The sequence below is a fragment of the Zootoca vivipara genome, chromosome Z, assembly GCF_963506605.1.
Source record: "Zootoca vivipara chromosome Z, rZooViv1.1, whole genome shotgun sequence".
NCBI classification, from domain to species: domain Eukaryota; kingdom Metazoa; phylum Chordata; class Lepidosauria; order Squamata; family Lacertidae; genus Zootoca; species Zootoca vivipara.
The window spans coordinates 1,217,917-1,233,609 of record NC_083294.1 but is presented as its reverse complement, the minus strand read 5'-3'; the positions used below and the strand labels follow the sequence as shown (position 1 = coordinate 1,233,609).

Sequence of the window (15,693 nt, the reverse complement as noted above, 5' to 3'; positions counted from 1 at the left end):
GAATACAGTGGTACTATTACTTCCCTAGATCTAGATGCTATACTCCTATTGATGCAGCCCAGAATTGCATTGGCTTTTTTAGCTGCTGCATCACACTGCTGACTCATGTCAAGTTTGTGGTCTACCAAGACTCCTAGATCCTTTTCACATGTACTGCTCTCAAGCCAGGTGTCTCCTATCCTGTATTTGTGCCTTTCATTTTTTTTGCCCAAGTGTAGTACTTTACATTTCTCCTTGTTAAAATTCATCTTGTTTGCTTTGGCCCAGTTGTCTAATCTGTTAAGGTCATTCTGAAGTGTGATCCTGTCCTCTGGGGTGTTAGCCACCCCTCCCAATTTGGTGTCATCTGCAAACTTGCTCAGGATGCCCTCAAGCCCGTCATCCAAGTCATTGATAAAGATGTTGAACAAGACTGGGCCCAAGACAGAACCCTGTGGCACCCCACTAGTCACTACTCTCCAGGATGAGGAGGAGCCATTGATGAGCACCCTTTGGGTTTGGTCAGTAAGCCAGCTACAAATCCACTGAATGGTAGCATGTTTCATGGAAAAACATTCATCCCAACTTTTGTGAGGTGCAGCCCATCACTTGCCAGAAGTCCATCTTCAATAAACTGCAGACCGTGATCTAAGAATCCACACCGTTCCTGTTTGCAACATTTGCGAAGCCAGTTGTTCACTTCTCCTATTTTTCCCTCTCTCCCTGGGCCATGTCGTTCAACTGGGAGGACAGATGAGATGACAATTTGTGCATTTAATTGCTTCAACTTCCTGCCCAGAGCCTCATAATCACTTTTGATCTTCTGGAGGCTATGGCTTGCAGTGTCATTGGTTCCCACATGCACCAAAAGGAAGGGGTATTTGTCGGTGGGTTTTATGATTCCTTGCAGCCGTTCTTTTACATCTTTGATCTTGGCCCCGGGTAGACAGCACACCTCTCGAGACATCTTGTCAGGCCCACAGATCACTGCTTCTGTACCCCTCAGTAGGGAATCCCCTATCACCACTATACGCCTCTTCATAGGCTTGGTCGGGATTCTTCCATGTGCTGTCTCTTCCAAGGTTACCTGCATATTCCCAGAGGACTGACTTTGCTGCTCGTCTTCATATTCCTGATCAACTGTGATGAGGGAGAGATCCTCAAATGGAGTCTGTTCCTCGTCTTCCACGTTAAGGGAGAGCACTTCAAAACTGTTGTGTAGTTCTAAGCACTCAGAGCGATCCCTGGGCCTTCTACTTCTATGAGTCACGTTCCTCCATACATCTGGGTCCTGTGTTGGGGAACTGACCTCCTCCTCAGGGATGTCCCCTGTCTCCTCCTTGGTGCAGACAGTGTGTTCTGCTGCATCCAAGGAAGGCTCCAGCTCTTTAATTATCTGGAGCGTAGATACACGCCCCTGAAGCTGCTGCACCTTGTCTTCTAGTAGGGCAACCAACTTGCAATTGTTGCAGGTGTAGCTGCCAACATCCTTTGGCAAGAAAACAAACATTGCACAGGAATTGCAGGTGACTACGGTTGTTCCCTCTCCGTCCATCTTGAAAAGCTTGAAGTCAAGGGGGAAAGAAGAAGAGGCCTAGGTCACCCCCAATAAATGTGTGAGACTTGCTGCCCTAAATCAAAAAGATGGGTCAAACTGATAAGTGCGTGCTGCTGCACTCCAAGCACTGACTAGCTCCACCCACAGCTAATCATCTGACCCTCCTGACTCACACTTCTAAGGTCAAAGGTCACAGCCAGAAACAAACCAGAAAACCAACACAAACAAGTAAGAAAACAAATAAGCACACAAACTTTCTCACACACAGCCCCAAAAAGACAAAGCCACAAAACCTACAGTGTCTCCCAAGCTCAGCTCACCTTCTGCTCCCTCCTCAGTTACAGGTAAGTAGCTGTGTTGGTCTGAGTCGAAGCAAAATAAAAAAATTCCTTCAGTAGCACCTTAAAGACCAACTAAGTTTATATTTTGGTATGAGCTTTCGTGTGCATGCACACTTCTTCAGATACACTAGAAACAGAAGTGTCAGACCCTATATATATACAGAGGGTGGTGGGGGTGGGTGGGAATGGGAGATGGGCTGATGGGAGTGGTAAACCTGTAGATGGGTGTTAATTCCCACCCACCCCCACCACCCTCTGTATATATATAGGGTCTGACACTTCTGTTTCTAGTGTATCTGAAGAAGTGTGCATGCACACGAAAGCTCATACCAAAATATAAACTTAGTTGGTCTTTAAGGTGCTACTGAAGGAATTTTTTTATTTTGCTCCCTCCTCAGTCACTGCACTCCAAGCAGAGGCGAAGCATAGCCATCATGGCCTAGTAGCCATTGACAGCCTTGTTCTCCTCCACTGGATTTATCCTAGTCCCTCTTTTAAGGCCATCCAGGTGGGTGACCCTTAGTTGCCTCCTGCAGGAGGAAGTTCCATAGTTTAACTACAGTATGCACTGTCCAAAGAAGGGCTTTCTTGTAAGAGATGTTTGGTTGCAGATAGACAGGGAAAGAGGAAGTGGCAGTGTAGAGCTTCGCTCTCTTCTGCAGGGGCTCCCCGCTTGTGGGAGGCTCTCCCCAGGGAGGCTCTCCTGGCACCTTCATTACATATCTTTAGGCGCCAGGCCAAAACATCTCTCTTCTCCCAGGCCTTTAAAAATTGGGGGGAGGGGACTGTTTTTGTTGCTATGTATTTTTTTGTGTTTGCATACAATAAACTGCCCTGCGATCCTCCTATGAAGGGAGCTATGAAATATTTTAAACAACAACAGGGATCAGGAGGGCTGATCTCTCCCCCCCCCCCCTCGCCTTCTCCATCCCCATGGTGCGGCGCACGGGCGGCCTGGGCCGAAAGGGAGCCGGCAGCAAGGGCTGCTGCATGCTGCTTTTCCACCTTACCTCTTTGTGCTGGGGAAGCTCCTCGTTTCCCTGCCTATTTGTCCCGGCAGCCTTTGCGCCCTGTGCCTCCCCCTCCCTCCCCCTCCCCCCCGCCTTCTGTCACTAGGAGACAGAGAGAGAGACACGAGAGAGAGAGAGAGAGAGAGAGCAGATCCCGGTGAGGAGGGGGAAGGGGCCCGCCTTTCTGGGGGTGGGGGCGGGTAGCGATCCGCAGTGCGATGATAAAGGGGGAGCCCTGGGGGAGGGAGGAAGGAGCCTCTGCCCCACCGCTTGGGTCTGGGGATCGCGAAAGAGTGCTGTTCGCGCGTGGGAGGAAGAAAGGGTTAAGAAGGGGGGCTGTTTTATTATAGGGGGATCTACCCCATAGCAAGGGTTGCCCGAGGAGGGCGACGGAAGAGCCCCGGCTATCCGTGGGACGGAGGGTGGGGGGCTCCTATGTGGGAAGGCGGCGTGCGGGAGGGGGGGTGTCTGGCTCACAGTGGGGATTTGAGGCTGGGGTCTCCGGGCAGCGGATGTGGGTGAGGAGGGCTGGGGTCTCCTGGGGTGCGTGGGTGGCGGGCTCGTGTGAGGGGCTGGATCTGCAGAGGGGATTTGCAGAGGGGCGAGAAGCCCCGGGGCCCCCGCGTGCAGTCTGCTTTCCCTGTCTTCATGGGTGGCCCTTGCACCCCACCTTTTATTCCGGGGAGCTCAAAGCGGCACACCTGGGCGTCCCCCTTAACTCCTCCTCCACCGCCACCACCAGCCCTGCGAGACAGGTGCAGGCTGAGCGTGAGCGGCCGCGGCCCAGGGGGGGTGGCTTCAGAGCCGACGGGGGGGGGGCTCGAACTCTGGTCTCCCAGCAGGTCTTAGCCCGACCCCCTGAGCCCCTGCACCACCTCTGGCTTGGGGGAAAGGGAGGGGCAGCAGCAGCATCGGGCGGCGCTGCAGCGAAGAGAGATGCCTGGCGCCGGCGGGAGGCAGGGAAACGGTGGGGTGGGGGAAGAGGATTCCGCTTCTGCTCCATCTCAGCATAATCCTTCCTCGTGGGGGCGGGGGCGGAGAGCGGCTGGGGCCACGGAGGGCAGGCGGCTGGGCTCACCTGCGAGGGCTCCAAGGGGACGGGCAAGCTCACTTGGTGCAGGGCGAAGGTTGGCTGGGGCTGCTGGGAGTTTTAGCCCGGAGCATCTGCAGGGGTTGAGGAAGGCTAAACCCAGGCTTCCTTATTTAGGCTGAGCTGCTGCTCGTGTTCTCTTGGGTGGTGGGGTCCTGTTATTTGGATAGATCGCAGGGGAGGCAGGAACGGGCTAGGTCAAGTTGAGAAACATAAAAACCATAATTGATTTGTATGCTTTCGGTGGATTCTTGTTGTCTGACTTAACCTCCCCGCAAACAAATCTCACTGCTGCCAGCGGAAGGCAGCCAGCCACACCCTGCGCTCCCCACCCCCCTCACTAGAAAGGAAATGCAATAAGCGACTAGGAAGAGAACCTACTACCCAAGTGACGCTGACACGACATCTGACACAGACACTAAATAACATAAGTTTTAACAACCACCCCCTCTCCCCGGCCCCCTTTTCTTCCCCAACCCTATAACTATATACAACACTAATGGCTCACAACAAATGTAATTGACCTGTAGAAAGGACAACCCGGAAAAAAGCACTTTTGTAAACCAAGAAAACCTTTAATAAAAATTATTTTTTTAAAAAAGAAACATGAGAGGTCTCTTGTTGGATCAGGCCATTGAGTCCAGCATCTTGTTCTCACAAATACTTTTCTCTATCCAAAAACAGCATCCATCAAGTTACATATTAAAGGAAACAAAGGCATGAAGCAAGGGAGCAATGGCGTGGCAAGGAGGCTGAGGCCTTATTTGCAAACATGCAGAGTGATTTGCCCCCCCCCCCTCTTTCCAACAGCTGCTCCTCTGGGTTTTCCAGCAGAGTCGGCCCCTTGGCTCTGATGTGTTTGCTAATCTGATGGGTTTGTTAATCTGCATAATCCTCTAGATGGGATGGGGAAGCCTTTTTAGCCTGAGTTCTCATGTGGCTAACCTTCCATAACCCCCCCCCTCAATCTCTTACATTAACTACATTAAGAGGGAGGGGGTGGGTAGCTATCTGTCATGTATGATCTTGTTGGGGTTCCTGCAGTTACAGGTAACCAGGCAGAGGGCCTTCTCGGTGGTGGCGCCCACCCTGAGGAATGCCCTCCCACCAGAGGTCAAAGAGAATAACATTTACCAGACCTTTAGAAGGCATCTCAAGGCAGCCCTGTTTAGGGAAGCTTTTAATGTTTGATGGATTTCTGTATTTTAATATTTTGTTGGAAGCCGCCCAGAGTGGCTGGGGGAACCCGGCCAGATGGGCGGGGTATAAAGAATAAATTATTATTATCATTATTATTATTATTATGCATGGTGTTGTGCTAGATGACCCTTGAGATCCCTCCCAGCTCTACAATTCTGTGGTTCTACCTGGGCTTTGTTATTTTTAAGCCCAACTGTGCTCATTCTATGTGCTTATTTTATGTTATTTAGCTTTTCATCTTTCAGTTTTTGACTATTGTATTTGTTTCTCTGTTTTATATATATTATAAAATGAAATTTTCTTAAATGAATCAAAATGAACCCACTGTCATTTTACAATCAATACATATTTATTCCATAAAATTTATATACCGCTTGACTGTAAAAAAGAAAAGAACCCTCAAAGTGGTTTTTAAAAAGGTAAAACAATAAAACTGAGAAAAATTCACAACCATAAAAAAAATACCAGGGAGGGCAACCTTAATGCAGACAGATAAGTTCCTGTGGGCCACAACTGACCCATAGGCTAGACACCCCATTCGAGGGAGGCATAAGTTCTCACACAACTGGTAGCCCTTTGGCTAGTGATTGGACCTGGGCTCTTATTTGGCTGATTTTTGTGGCAATTGTGAATTCACTACAGAGGGAACTGAGCAGCCAACAGTCCCCAGGAGCTGGACCAGGCTGATGTTTCCCCTTTGCTGACCATAATCCTTCCTGGCCTGGAGGGAGGAGGCCAGTGCACTGTCACCCCATGCTTGAGACAAGAGAGTTCCCCCTGCAGTGACATGGGCCTCATTCTCACATCACTTGGTGCCTCATGACAAATCCTCTCGTGCCAGATGTTGTTCACCCCCAGCTTTACCTGGTATTCCGAGGTAGGCTTCCTCTGCATCTGGAGGCTCACTCTGTCTCTCATGGCTAATAACCTTTAAGAAACCCATCCTTTGTGGACTGCCTGAGCTGTTTTTAAAGAACCCTGGGCCATCACTCCCATCTTTCTTTGGGTAACCTACCATATTCCCTGCACACCACATTTCCTAGACCAGAACTAGAGATGTTTTCCCCCTGCTATTATTCTACGTTTTGGGCTCTTGAGCTGCTGCTCGCATCTCTGTTTCACGGGAGAATCATGCTTCCTTGTTTTGTTTTTAATCATTGGGCAACTGCATCCCATACTGTATGCAAATCCGTGGCGGAGGAAGCAGATCTGGCTCAGGATAAAGGGAAGGATTATAAAGGGGTGGTGCTAAACCTGAATCCTTGGTGTCAGTGCCCATATGTATGAGTGTCTGCTATGCAGCTGGCTTGTTCATTTGCAGCCATGAGCAAAGGGTAGGGGTGGACATGAAGTCCTCCTGGGGCCTGAAGAGGTAGGAGAGAGGGGGTGTAAAGGCTGTATTTGGAGCAGAAGTGCGGTCATTGAGAGTTTAATGTATCTTTTCCCTTAAGACTGCCTTGTACCCTGTCCACCTCTTCAAAGCCAGCGATGAAGAGGGACAGGTCTCACACCCCTGAGCAAGATTTCATCCACACTCATCCCTGTAACCTTTATAGGGGCACAGCCTGCTTCTTCTCTCTGCTTCTAGAGGCTGAGGTTGAGCTTGCACCTCTCCTTGAAGCTCACTATAACCCACCCAAGTTGGATTGAGGGAGAATTCAGACATCTCTCCAAGGGTCCATTTTCCAGTGGTCTTTCCAAGCAAAGCCAGGGGCTGCAGCTGAGCTTCTGTTAAGCCTTTGTGCATTCTCTTGGCAGCTCCCCACAATGACTACCCTGGACGACAAGCTGCTGGGCGAAAAACTCCAGTACTATTACAGCAGCAGCGAGGAGGAGGATAGTGAGAAGGAAGACGAGGGGGAGGAGCAGCATGGCTCCCCCCAGGATGCCACAGAACCCAGCAAGGTGGTGCTGAGCAGCGATGGCAGTGCGGTAAACACAGGTGTGCCTCCCTTTCTTCCAGGTCCCTGAATTCACCTACAACTTCCTTAGGGCTGAGGCGGTCCATTGTATTTAATACACATAAATGATCCTTTAAGGCTAGTCTGCTGGGGAACGTTTTACTTAGTTTTATTTTATTTCATGAAATTTATATACCAAAAAACCAACAATGACAACACCTGAAAATGTTTTACAAAAATAAAAATAAAACCAGGAAGAAGGATTAGCAGCAATGATTTAAGACTTTCAGAAAGTTAAAATAACAGTAGACTGAAACAGATTAAAACTCACATCAGCTTTCTATTCGTGTTGACACATTAAATGATTTCTAAAACTACAGGTGAGGATCTCAAACTATATCCTTGTTCTTCCTGTGTGTGACATTATTATTATGACTGGAATGTAATTGAAATCAACAAGATTTTGGAATGCAGAAATAAAGAAAATCATCAACTCTATCAATTCTAGCACGTGCGGAGCCACCTTATCTAAATTATATTATTTGGTATTTGAATGATTGATATTATTGATTGTACAGTGGTACCTCGCAAGATGAATGCCTCGCGCAACGAAAACCTCGCAAGACAAACTTTTCTATGGCCGTGCTTTGCAAGACAAATTTTTTATGCGGTTGGGGTTTTTTTTGCCGCGACAAACCGCGATTTGCAAGATGAAGTTATCGCAAGATGAAGTGACTTGCGGAACGAATTAATTTCGTCTTGCGAGGCATCACTGTATAATGAATTGGTATTGTTATAATGAGGCTATTATTGGATGATAATTGAAAATAAAAATTATTATTAAAAAGGTCACATCAGCTTTCTAATGCATAGATTTGTCCAAGCAAAAATGTTTTTCAGCATTTTTGTTGACAAGTAGGCAGGGAGTTCTAAAGTTCTGGTGCTGCCACACCAGAATATTGAGTTCTTACTAATGTGGAACAAGTATTAAGTGCTGGTTCTGCTGATTGGAGCAGTTGAATGGGCATTTGTGGGGCAAGGTGATCTCATAGGTAATGTTGGAGATGTTTCCTTCTTTGAAAATAGGGCAGGAATCCCCAAGTTAAATGCAGAAAGGTGTAACTCTTCCAGGTTTTTAGAAACCCTCCATAATTGTCCAGCTGTCAAAGCTGCGTAAGAGATCCACCTCTTGGCTCCTGGGGTATTTGTCCTGCGCTGGAAGGTAAGAGCCTGCCTTACTCTAAATCCAGCTATTGGTCCCTTCTGCCCAGGGTTTTATATTCTGACTGGCAAAGGCTCACCAGGGACTTGTGTCTTTTTCCAGAACCTACTCTCCAGCTGATTTCTGGTATCTTTTGTATATGGTTTTTATATGGCATTGTGTTTTTATTGTATTGTTTTATGAATAGCATTGTATTCATATGCATATATATTTACAAACATTTATTTGTTATTTTTCTATAAACAAATAAAAGACCCCTTATGGGGCTTGTGCTTTAATGGGACATTTTGAGTTCCCTGCTAACTCTTGACTGGGACTTAAGCAGAGACCTGCCCATAAAAGGGGGCCCCCTTCTAGTCCAGCTTCCTATTCCTACGGTGGCCATTCACGTGCCCCAACGGGAAACCACCCAGGAAGCCCTGAGCACGAGAGCACTTGTCCCTCCTGTGGCTTCTGCTAACTGGTGTTAACAGTTAATGCATTGTTTTAAATGGGGGGGGGCGCTTTTTTGTCAGTGCCACTTGGACAGGTTCTCTTTCTATTCATGCCAAACTTTTAATCACTGCTGACAACTTTTCTATTATCGCCTGCCCTATGCAGGCAATTAAGAATACATCTTTCTACAATGGTTATAATTGACGTCTGTTTTTAACCATTTTAATGGTTAATATCATATGTTTTTATTGCTATAAACCGCTGTAATATATGTTTGTTTACTGCCTCTGACGGTGGGGGCAGAGCTTAGCCCTTCTGGCTAGTAGCTTTGCCACCCAAGCTGCCTCCTGTGGGAGAGAGTTCTGTGGTTTTAACAGTTCAACCATGCACTGCGTGAAGAAGTGGTTTCTTTTCTCTCTTCTGAATCTCTCCAGAGTTCATCCACAACTGTGATGTCCGGAGGTTTGTCCGGAGTCCTCTGTCCTCAGGCAGGATTGTTTGTTTGTTTGTAATCCATACAGGATTTTACTTGAGCACAAGGCCAGCCTGCTCCTCATATCTGAGGTAATCCAGCCTCCCCCATTTGGCTCCCCAAAGGGGAGCCCTCAAGCAGGGCCTGAGTCCAGGAGCGCTCTCACCCCCCCTGTCCTGTGCCTTTCAGCAACTGCTGTTCAGAACCACCACTGCCTCCGATTGTGGAGGCAGAGGCACAGGCATCGTTTGTTATTGATGTGGCAAGTTGACTTCCTCTGACTACTCCTCCTGCTGCTGTCGTCACTGCCTGCTTCATCCCCCCCCCCTCCCTCCCTCCCTCCCTCCCTCCACAGGCCCCAAAGGGGTGATCAATGACTGGAGGAGATTCAAGCAGCTGGAGACAGAGCAGCGGGAGGAACAGTGCCGGGAGATGGAGCGCCTCATCCAGAAGCTCTCAATGACATGCAGGTCCCACCTGGACGACGAGGAGGACAAGCGGAAGCAGAAGGAGCTCCAGGAAAAGCTGAATGGCAAGGTAATGGGCACAGGAAGAGGGGCCTCTCCGGCAACCTTTTCCATGTGGATTCCAACCCTCCCCGCAGGCATCCCTGGAGCAGGGGCTGTTTTGCAGCTGGTGGGGGACCACCTGCCCTGAGCGGCACTCAGCACCTGGTGGTGGAGCTGCCGAGTGTTCAGGGCGCAGCTAGCATAGGGGAACCTGCAGCCCTCTGGGTATTTTTGGAATCTAGACCCCATCAACCAACGCGGCCCACAGCCGGGGGTGATGGGGAGTTGTAGTCCCCAACAGCACCAGGGGTCTTTGTGCTTGTGCCGCCTCTAGTGTAAATCAGGTAAAGAACAGGTAGGCAGGGGGCAGGGGATTTCAGGCAGGGAGGGATCCAGGTGGATTAACTTTTGGGGGAACTCAGCAAGGGCTGGCCTGTCCATTGGCCTTGATGAAGCAGTCACCTCAGGCAGCAGGCGGGGGGCAGCTGAGAGGGGCAGCAGACTCTGGGCCCCCAGAAGTGCACAGCTCACCTCCTCCTGCACTTGCTGCTTTGGGTGGGTGCCTGGGAAGAGCAGGACTTCTGCCCCCTGTGCCTCCCTGTCATCCTTCTTTTCTCCCCCATGGCCTCCGGTTCTCTGGAACTGCCATGAGTCGACTCAGGCAAAGGCAGTTGGAGGTGGGCACCTCTGACTCTTTTGCCTAAAGTGGCAAAATGTCTTGTGCTGCCCTCCAGCAAGTGCCAATTTAAGCAGCTTTTCTTTAGTGCTCCAGTTACTGTGCAATCAGCGTCTTTTCCCTGAGGTTATGCAGCTCAGCCTGGGCATGCCAGGAGGAGGGGGCAATGGGAGGGCAGGAGGGTGGAAATTTCCGTTCTGCCTTGAGGGGCACAGGGCCTTGGGCCACCCCTGACTGAGGAGGCAGCCTGTTTCCCCAGCTAACCCTGCAGGAGTACAGTGCGCTGCGCGAGGCCCCAGATGACGAGGAGTTCCTGCAGCAGTATCGCAAGCAGCGCATGGAGGAGATGCGGCGGCAGCTGCGCAGCGGGCAGTACTTCAAGCAGGTCTTTGAGATCCACAGTGGGGAGGCCTTCCTGGACACCATTGACAAGGGACCCAGAAATACCCTGGTGATGGTCCACATTTACGAGGATGATGTCCCAGGGGCCGACTCCCTCCACGGATGCATGGTCTGCCTGGCCACGGAGTACCCCGTGGTCAAATTCTGCCGGGTGCGGAGCTCCCTGATCGGCGCCAGCTCCCGCTTCACTACCAGCGCCCTGCCAGCCCTCCTGGTCTACAAGGGTGGGGAACTGGTGGGCAACTTTGTCCGTATCACTGACCAACTGGGTGAGGACTTCTTCGCCGGGGACCTGGAGGGCTTCCTGCAGGAGTGCGGCCTGCTCCCTGAGAAGGACCTGATGCTCCTCACCTCTGTCCTCAATGCCTCCTCATCCTGTCTCAGCGAGGACAGTGACCTGGAGATCGACTGAGGGCAGGCTAGGGTGAGCAGAGAGGCACCTGTGAAGGGGCGAGTAGAAAAGCCCACCCTTTACTAGCCCCTAGAAGGCAGTTACCCAGTTGCCACCCCCCCACACACACACCCTGTTCCCAAACGGAGGAGCCACCTCAAGCCCCCTGCTGAAACCTGTCCAGCAGCCTGCAGCCCCTCTGCTCTGCCCACCGCAGAGCCCTTTTCCACTGCCCCTGATGGATCTCAAAGCCTCTGTTCCTAGTTGCTGCTTTGCTTTTATGGATCTTGCACCTGCGTAGAGCCGCAAGCAGGCATTTCAGCCAGGAGTTGGATGCCAGCAACCCACCCTCCCAAAGGAGTAGGCCTGCATGGGCCTCACATGAACCCCGGGATGTCAAATGGGGTGGGGGAGTTGTGCTGATGGGAGTTGTAGTCCAAAGCACCTGGAGGGGATCCAGGCTGGCAAACAGACCATAGCTCAGTCCCAGTAGTTGGCTTGGTAAGGCTGGCTATTCTCTCCGGGGGTCCTGGGCACTCCTAGCATTCCTTTAACAACCCTTGATGTGCTGCTCTGTACAACATTGCCCTCAAAAGCAGGTTGCCCCATGCTTGTTTGTGGATGTCCATCCCCTGTGTTAATCTACAAGACATGACCTTCCGCCCTGTTCCTCCAGCAGAAATGGACTCTCTTTTGCTAAGCTCTTAACCATTTTTAAACTAATGCAATAAAAACATGAATATTATTAAGCTTCCTGTCCAGTTGTTTCCTTGAGCAGCTGCTGGTGCTATGCAGCCCCTCTCCCAGGGTGGTTGTTGGTCATCAGGAGGGAGAAAAGCAGAGCCACAGGTACAGATGCTCACCCACGGAGGCCGGTCTGTTAGGAGGGATCAGTCAGCTGCAACATGCCTACCCCCTCTTGCAGCCAGTCCAGAGTGGTGGCGGCGGCATACACAAGGGCCATCCAGTCCAACCTCCTGCCAAGCAGGAAACACCATCAAAGCATTCCTGACATGTGCCTGTCAAGCCTCTGCTTAAAGACCTCCAAAGAAGGAGACTCCACCCCACTCCTTGGGAGCAAATTCCACTGCCGAACAGCTCTTACTGTCAGGAAGTCCTTCCTAATGTTTAGGTGGAATCTTCTTTCTTGTACAGTAATACCTCGGGTTACGAACGCGATCCGTTCCGGATCGCAGTTCGTAACCCGAATAGTTCGTAAACCGAACGCGATGGGCACCGCCATTTTGCGCATGCGCAAAGCGCGATTTTCGCGCTATGCGCAGATTGCGCAATCGCGCGCGCAGCCGCTTCTGCGCACACACACGCGGCGAAAACACTTCCGGGTTTGCGCAGTTCATAACCCGAACTGTTCGCAAACCGAGGTGGTCGTAACCCGAGGTACGACTGTAGTTTGAATCCATTGCTCCGTGTCCGCTTCTCTCGAGCAGCAGAAAACAACCTTTCTCCCTCCTCTATATGACATCCTTTTATATATTTGAACATGGCTATCATATCACCCCTTAACCTACTCTTCTCCAGGCTAAACATACCCAGCTCCCTAACCCGTTCCTCATAAGGCATCGTTTCCAGGCCTTTGACCATTTTGGTTGCCCTCCTCTGGACACGTTCCAACTTGTCAGTCTCCTTCTTGAACTGTGGTGCCCAGAACTGGACACAGTACTCCAGGTGAGGTCTGACCAGAGCAGAATACAGTGGTACTATTACTTCCCTTGATCTAGAATAGATGCTATACTCCTCTTGATGCAGCCCAGAATTGCATTGGCTTTTTGAGCTGCTGCATCACACTGCTGACTCATGTCAAGTTTGTGGTCTACCAAGACTCCTAGATCCTTTTCACATGTACTGCTCTCAAGCCAGGTGTCACCCATCCTGTATTTGTGCCTCTTTTTTTTTTTTGCCCAAGTGTAGTACCTTACATTTCTCCTTGTTAAAATTCATCTTGTTTGCTTTGGCCCAGTTGTCTAATCTGTTAAGGTCATTTTGAAGTGTGATCCTGTCCTCTGGGGTATTAGCCACCCCTCCTAATTTGGTGTCGTCTGCAAACTTGCTCAGGATGCCCTCAAGTCCATCATCCAAGTCATTGATAACAGCAGTCGTTTCCAGTGTCTTCCTCCTTAGTCTCAGTGTTGCCCATGTAGAACTTGCTGCCCCTTAATCCACCACCTGCTTTGTCAAAAAGATGACACCGGAGGAGGAGACCCCTTTCCACAACCCTGGGGAGGAGCAGACCTGTTTTGTTATGGGCCACCTTGGAGGAAATAACGAGCCAATGAACCATCTGATTGAACTGCGGCCTTACTGTACCTTTTAAGAATTTGGGACCCAGCACAAACAACCCACCCCCAGCTTAACTGCCATTCCTACAAGTGGCTCGCAAGTTCTTTAGATTCTGGGCCCTGGTGGAGGCAGTTCAGTTTAGTTCTTGGACTTAAAGGCCTTTCTCTCTGCCCACCTCCCAAGACTCACATCTGAGGATGATATTGTGATGATGCAGAAGGCCAATGGGGACCCCTGTGCTGCACCCTCAGGGTGGAACGAGCTGCCCATGGCGGGCTGCTTCCGGGGGGGGGGGAGGGAGCTGTGCCACTTTGCCAGCAGCCTTCCTCCCTTTCCTCTTCCTTTTGACAGCTCGGTGGAGGCTCCCCCCCCCCCAGGAAGCAGCCCAGGAGCATGGGGCAATGGCCCACCAAGCACACCTGTGCCCCAGCCTCAACCATATTTGCCAGTTGATGGTAGGCTAAAAGGTCCCCCACCCCAAAGAAAGGAAACACATTTGTGACTTTTGGAAATGAAAACACTATTTATTCTGACCATTCCCTTCACTCCCAACACCCTCTCCACCCCATAGCAGAAACACACACACACTCACCTGAGTTCAGGTCAAAAGGAAAACACTTTATATTCCTCTCCCCCAATTTCTGCCCCCCCCAAACCTCTTATTCTAAGGCATGTATACACCACAGGTTTGAAAGAGATTGAACTGGCTCTGCAATTCTATTGACAAGCTGGAATGTGCGCAGAAGGCGGCAACTATGATGACCAAGGGTCTGGAAGCCAAGCCTTATGAGGAACGGTTGAAGGAGCTAGATATGTTTAGCCTGGAAAAGAGGAGACTGAGAAGAGATAGGATAGCCATCTTCAAATACCTTAAGGGCTGTCACACGGAAGAGGGAGTAAGCTTGTTTTCTCCTGCTCTGGAGGGTAGGACCTGAACTAATGGCTTCAAGTTACAAGAAAGGAAATTATAGCTAAACATCAGGAAGAACTTTCTGAGAGTAAGAGCTGTTTGACAGTGGAACGGTCTCCCACGAAAGGTTGTGGACTTTCCTTCCTTGGAGATTTTGGGTGGGTGGCCATCTGTCTTGCATGCTTTACTGATGTTCCTGCATTGCAGGGGGGTTGGACTACATGACGACTTCATGGTTCTGTGATTCTATATTTTCCTCTAGAGATTTTAGGGAGTCATGTTTGGGAACTGGCTCCGGGGGACGAAAGATACAATTGGAACCCATGGCATATGATGAAGCAGACATAAATCTGCATATAATGTGTGGTGCTGATTTTTATGTCTAGCCAACTGGGACATTAACAGGAGAGGTGGCTGGGGAGGCTCCCCAGCAGTGCCCAGCCCTCAAAGAAAGCAAAGTAAAATGAATAAAAGTCAAAGTTGAAAGCAGAAGGAGCAGGTGATTTGGGCTATGTGGCGAAAGGTGAAAGGTCTTGGCACCCAATAGCATCCCTGTAATACGTGTTTTTTTCTGCTGCATGTGGAAGAAGAAGGTAGGAAGGAAAGAGGAAGCTGACTGGGCAGAGGACAGGCAGACCACAAAAGGCTTTTCATTTCTCCCAGTAAATTGTACTCCTTTTAATTCTCCTCTCTGAACCTAACCCTCCAAAATACATTTCCAGGTGTGTGATGAGGAGGGATGCTGTTCCGTTCTCTCCCTTCCTCCCCACCAGCCAGCCACAGTCTGCAACCACTCCTTGCCCTCTGCCCCTGGCAGGACCACAGCTGAGCCAAGGAGCAGCCTCTGCCCTCTGCCCCCGCTACAGCCCTAGAGCTCATCTGAGGGTCCCTCCTCCCTTGCAAGCACAACGGCGTCCTCTCCACCGCCAGGAACCCGGAAGGCCACATAGGGACACCTCTTCACATTGAGGCAAACCAGTTTCTGGAGCGAGGCCGTGTTCACCAGCTGGAAGCCGGCATCACCACCAAAGGTGCTGGGCTTCCAGTACTCTGGGGAGCAGATGGGGTTCCCAAAGAGACCCTTCAAGGAGAAGGGGGCCCCAATCTCCACCATGCTCTCGCCGAAAATCGAGTTGTGCTGGCTCTTTTCCACCAGCAGACCTGGATAGAACTCAAGGGCATCAATGTCTATGTACAGAGCCTCCAGTTTGGCAGCAGTTTCTTCTTCACCTGAGAGAGAGAGAGAGAGAGAGAGAGAGAGAGAGAGAGAGAGAGAGAGAGAGAGAGAGAGAGAGAGAG

General features: G+C 50.3%; 2 protein-coding genes across 3 annotated transcripts in view; one reads left to right on the top strand and one right to left on the bottom strand.

Moving 5' to 3' along the window:
• The first annotated feature begins 2,971 nt into the window (after positions 1-2,971).
• PDCL (phosducin like) lies at positions 2,972-11,935 on the top strand. Its single transcript, XM_035102480.2, has 4 exons — positions 2,972-3,045; positions 6,937-7,120; positions 9,564-9,745; positions 10,653-11,935. Exons 2-4 carry the CDS (start codon positions 6,946-6,948, stop codon positions 11,205-11,207), a joined length of 912 nt encoding a protein of 303 aa, XP_034958371.1. The 5' UTR covers positions 2,972-3,045; positions 6,937-6,945; the 3' UTR covers positions 11,208-11,935.
• A 1,919-nt stretch (positions 11,936-13,854) lies between these two features.
• The window catches only part of PTGS1 (prostaglandin-endoperoxide synthase 1), a 39,717-nt gene continuing 37,878 nt past the window's right edge, over positions 13,855-15,693 (bottom strand). The window contains exon 10 of one of the 2 annotated variants that reach the window (XM_060270639.1): positions 13,855-15,624. In XM_060270639.1, coding sequence (XP_060126622.1) covers positions 15,263-15,624 — 362 coding nt within the window. In that variant the 3' untranslated portion in view covers positions 13,855-15,262. The remainder of the gene's footprint in view (positions 15,625-15,693) is intronic. The other variant, XM_060270638.1, reaches the window with a different exon arrangement.

Excerpts from the sequence above, each read along its gene's own strand:
- PDCL (XM_035102480.2), top strand. The coding sequence starts at position 6,946 with ATGACTACCCTGGACGACAAGCTGCTGGGCGAAAAACTCCAGTACTAT. Across the intron at positions 7,121-9,563 it reads TGGCAGTGCGGTAAACACAG|GCCCCAAAGGGGTGATCAAT; the intron begins GTGTGCCTCCCT and ends CTCCCTCCACAG. Across the intron at positions 9,746-10,652 it reads AGGAAAAGCTGAATGGCAAG|CTAACCCTGCAGGAGTACAG; the intron begins GTAATGGGCACA and ends CTGTTTCCCCAG.